Source organism: Varanus komodoensis, unplaced genomic scaffold (genome assembly GCF_004798865.1).
Source record: "Varanus komodoensis strain SLA01 unplaced genomic scaffold, ASM479886v1 scaffold49, whole genome shotgun sequence".
In the NCBI taxonomy this organism is placed as follows: domain Eukaryota; kingdom Metazoa; phylum Chordata; class Lepidosauria; order Squamata; family Varanidae; genus Varanus; species Varanus komodoensis.
In genome coordinates, this window is record NW_025336072.1 from 1,826,368 (window position 1) to 1,830,188 (window position 3,821).

The 3,821-nt window shown below is 44.9% G+C and overlaps 1 protein-coding gene across 1 annotated transcript in view; it reads right to left on the minus strand.

Annotated features, from left to right (window-relative positions):
* Nucleotides 1–922: 922 nt before the first annotated feature.
* OAT (ornithine aminotransferase) overlaps nt 923–3,821 on the minus strand; it is a 25,572-nt gene continuing 22,673 nt past the window's right edge. Inside the window, exon 10 of the mRNA XM_044445602.1 lies at nt 923–2,020. Coding sequence (XP_044301537.1) covers nt 1,860–2,020 — 161 coding nt within the window. The 3' untranslated portion in view covers nt 923–1,859. The remainder of the gene's footprint in view (nt 2,021–3,821) is intronic.

A 3,821-nucleotide genomic window follows, 5' to 3' on the forward strand; every position in this document is an offset into this window, starting at 1 on the left:
ATTCCTCACTTTTCAATTATGTTTTGGGTGCAATAACACTGTTAATTCATTTCTTAACGTGAAGCATTCTTCCTTTGTTTTAAATGCCCTTCCCACAGATCTTTCATCATTGCCACTGTGGGAAATCATAGTTGAAGAATAAGGTTAGCCATATTTCTTAAGAACAGTGCCATTGCCATTTGTTGCTCTTTTGATTTTTGGCTGTTTGGGTCACCACGGATGACGGTACAGGGCATAGACTATCGAATGTCAATGCTTCTGAACAAGGGTGGGAAGCTCCCTCTGTAAAGTTACACTCAAGTCACAAGCCCCAACCAGCAGCAGACGACGCCACAAGGAAGAGCGAGCTGCTGGGGCAGCACCTCTGTGGGATGCAGTACGCAGCTGGCCAAAAGAAGCAGAGCCACTGCCCAAGCAATTACTTGCCCTGCATGAGACAGGAGAAGAGGCGGCTTCCCATCCAGAAGCACTCAGTCCACTCTGGCAATTGCTAAGACATCTGAAGTAGTCAGGAGGAAGAGGCATGGCAGCTGTTGGAACCTTCATTTCTGGAGCTGTGGCTACAAAAAGAGGGGAGACTACCCCAACCTTTGGTGAGAGCACAGTGCCAACTCCCACAGGTTTGACAGGGCAGGCATACACACATCTGCAAGCCTGGAATGGTCAGTGGAACAGCAGGGCCAGATGCATAACTCCAGCCTTGCTCTTTGAATCTGGACGAAATGAGAGCGGGCGCTTTCCAAGTGGATTTGAGTACAGAAAGCCTCGCTGGAAATCTGCGGCCTCCTGCAGGAGTACCTGCACACTTCACATTGCTCTGCTTAAACAGTTTATTACACAGACATCGCAGGGCTCCCGGGCTCACCTAGCCAAAGGAAGCTAGCCTTTGCAATGGACACCCCATTATCACTCGCAGCAGCAGTGCAGTATCAAAATATCTTCTATATTTTATTCAACAGTAACATGCTACAGAATGTGTTGCAATGGCAAAATTGGGAACGGCCCCTTAATTACTTGGATGTAACAAATGGATGTAAATATTGTTCTTCAACAGAGAGAAGAAAGCAAGATAACGGAGAATGAGCCAACTTTAAGCTCATATACTATAAAATGCCACCACTGAAAGAGTCAAGCTATTATTTCCTTTTAAAGGTATGAGATAGTTTTTGATAACAAAGTTATTTTCTGAGATATTTGTATTACAGTAACCTTTTTTGTATTAACAAAGCTTCTGTGCTATGGATATTAACTCAGACTTCACCTTTACATTCAGGTTTCTTTTATAATCCCCCAGACAAGATCACATGTTCTAGAATCAGCATTTAATGCCAACAGAACATAAATCTTAATTTTAAAACCAATATTTGCTAGTTACAGTAACAAAACATTTACCAATACATAATCCTGTCTGATCTATTTTTATGAAAAGATATTCATTTCCAAATTTTTCCTGACATGATACAAGTCTTAATACCGACAGTAAGGTTGATGCCCTCCAAAGAGGTGTCAAAGATTATTTTGTTTAAATAGCTTCTTAAGGTTTTAGCATTTGGTACTTTAGAGTAATATAATTTATACTTTGGCAGAAATGTAAGGAAATGTTCTCAGACACTTCAAATGCATAATCCATTGAACAAAGCCTAATAAATTTTCCAAAGTCACATTGCAGCAAAACCCCATTTCTTTGGGTCCGTTATGAAAAAGGTAAACTATCTGATCTAAGAGGGATTGGGTTTTCACCCCCAACAGGATGAAAATCATTAAAAGGGAAAAGATATGGAGGGAGAGGAGTTCCAGAGCACTGCTTTTGTAGTAACACAATGGAAGCAACCTGCAAGCACGCTTTGAATCAGATGCCTTCAAAAAGATAAAATGGTTTTGTGAATAATTTCAGTGCACTCTCTGATCTCGTCCTCCTGGATCACTAGTGGGGGAGCCAACCGGATGATGTCACCGTGTGTTGGTTTGGCGAGTAGTCCATTGTCACGGAGTCGCAGGCACACCTTCCAGGCATCACATTCTTCAAAATAAAATTCAGAACACAATCAGCTGCTTTTTTACAACCAAAGTACAAGGTAATATGAAGCGCACAAGAAAGAGGATCCAGTTTTACTGCCTTTTCTCATAAGCAAAAAATGTCTTCAAAGCTGCTACTTCTAAACAACCTTAGAGGAATATCTGAACTGTAGCCACATGGAGGGATCAGTTCCTATACTTTTTAGACTGTAAGCGACCATACCGATCTTAGAAACCTTGCCTAGGAGAAAACATGTCCAGTAGCAGAGTTATTGTCTATTATACCCCAGCAACAGGTTTTTGCTATGACTGATATAGGTCCAAACATATAACACCAATTCTAGCCCACTTGCATTGGACTCCTGTACTATTCCAAGCCCAATTAAAGGTGCTTGTTTAATGGGTTTGATGGGTTGGAACCGAAATACTAATCAAGCACCTCCTCTGGTATGAACCTACTTGTGAACTACACGCAGCATCTGAGGCCCTCCTCCAAGTGTATCCCCCAAGAGAGGTTCAAAGGGTAGGAAAAAGGAAAAGTGACTGGCCCCCCAATTATGGAACAAAACAGTGAGTCTTGCCTGGCACCAATAATGCAATCTGTTCATTTTCAGATTAAGAACTCTGTCCGCTCTCAGATGTTTGAAAGCACATGACAGGGTTTCATCAGGTTTTGGGCTTCAGAGCTCGTGTGTGCGTGTGTGTGTGTGTGTTTATATCTTTGTAGGTTAATGCTTTTCTATTATCTACCATTTTTATTTTTAAGCTTTTTAATCTTTGTAAACCTCTGAGACTATTTGGCTACTGGGAGATAGAAACATAGAAACAGAGCGAGTCAGAAGGGGCCTCCCGGGCCATCTAGTCTGACATCCGGCACCAGCCGGCTCCGCTCACGACATGCCCACCATGTGGACATCCAGCCTATCCTTGAACACCCACACCGATGGGGCCTCAACGACCTCTCGTGGAAGCCCATTCCACACCCTCGGGGTCCTGACTGTCAGGAAGTGCTTCCTGGCATCCAAACGAAACCTTGGCTCCCTGAGCTTTGTTCCGTTGGAGCACATTCTGCCTTCCTCTCCAGGGGAGAACAGGTCTCTACCCATCTCCATGTGACATCCCCTCACATACCTGTATGTCACCAACATATCCCCTCTGAGTCTCCTCTTCTCCAGGCTGAAGAGACCCAGTTCCCTCAGTCTCACCTCATGCGGCATCCCCTGCAAACCGGCCACCAACCTTGTGGCCCTACGCTGCACTGACTCCAACCTGGCTATATCCTTTCTGTCATGAGGGGCCCAAAACTGAACACAATACTCCAATTGCGGGCGCACCAGAGTCGTGTAGAGTGGTAGTAATACCTCTCTTGATCTAGAAGCCACACTTCTGGCTATGCAACCAAGGGAGGCGTTCGCCCTCTTGACCACCGCATCACACTGCTGACTCATGTTTAGCCTGCAGTCAACCAGTACCCCGTGGTCCCTTTCACAAGTGCTGCTCTCCAGCCACTTGTCCCCTAACCTGTACTTAGACACCCATTCCTATGCCCCAAGTGCAAGACCTTGCACTTATCCACATTGAACGCCATCCTGTTGTCTCCTGACCACTTCCATAGTCTGTCCAGATCCTTTTGGATCTGGAGTACCTGCTCCTCAGTTGTGGCCACTGCTCCAGTTATAGTGTCATCCGCGAATTTGATCAGCAGACTGTTCACCCCTTCTTCCATGTCGTTAATGAAAAGATTAAACAGGATCGGCCCCAGGACAGAGCCCTGGGGGACCCTGCTTGTTACTGGCCACCATCCC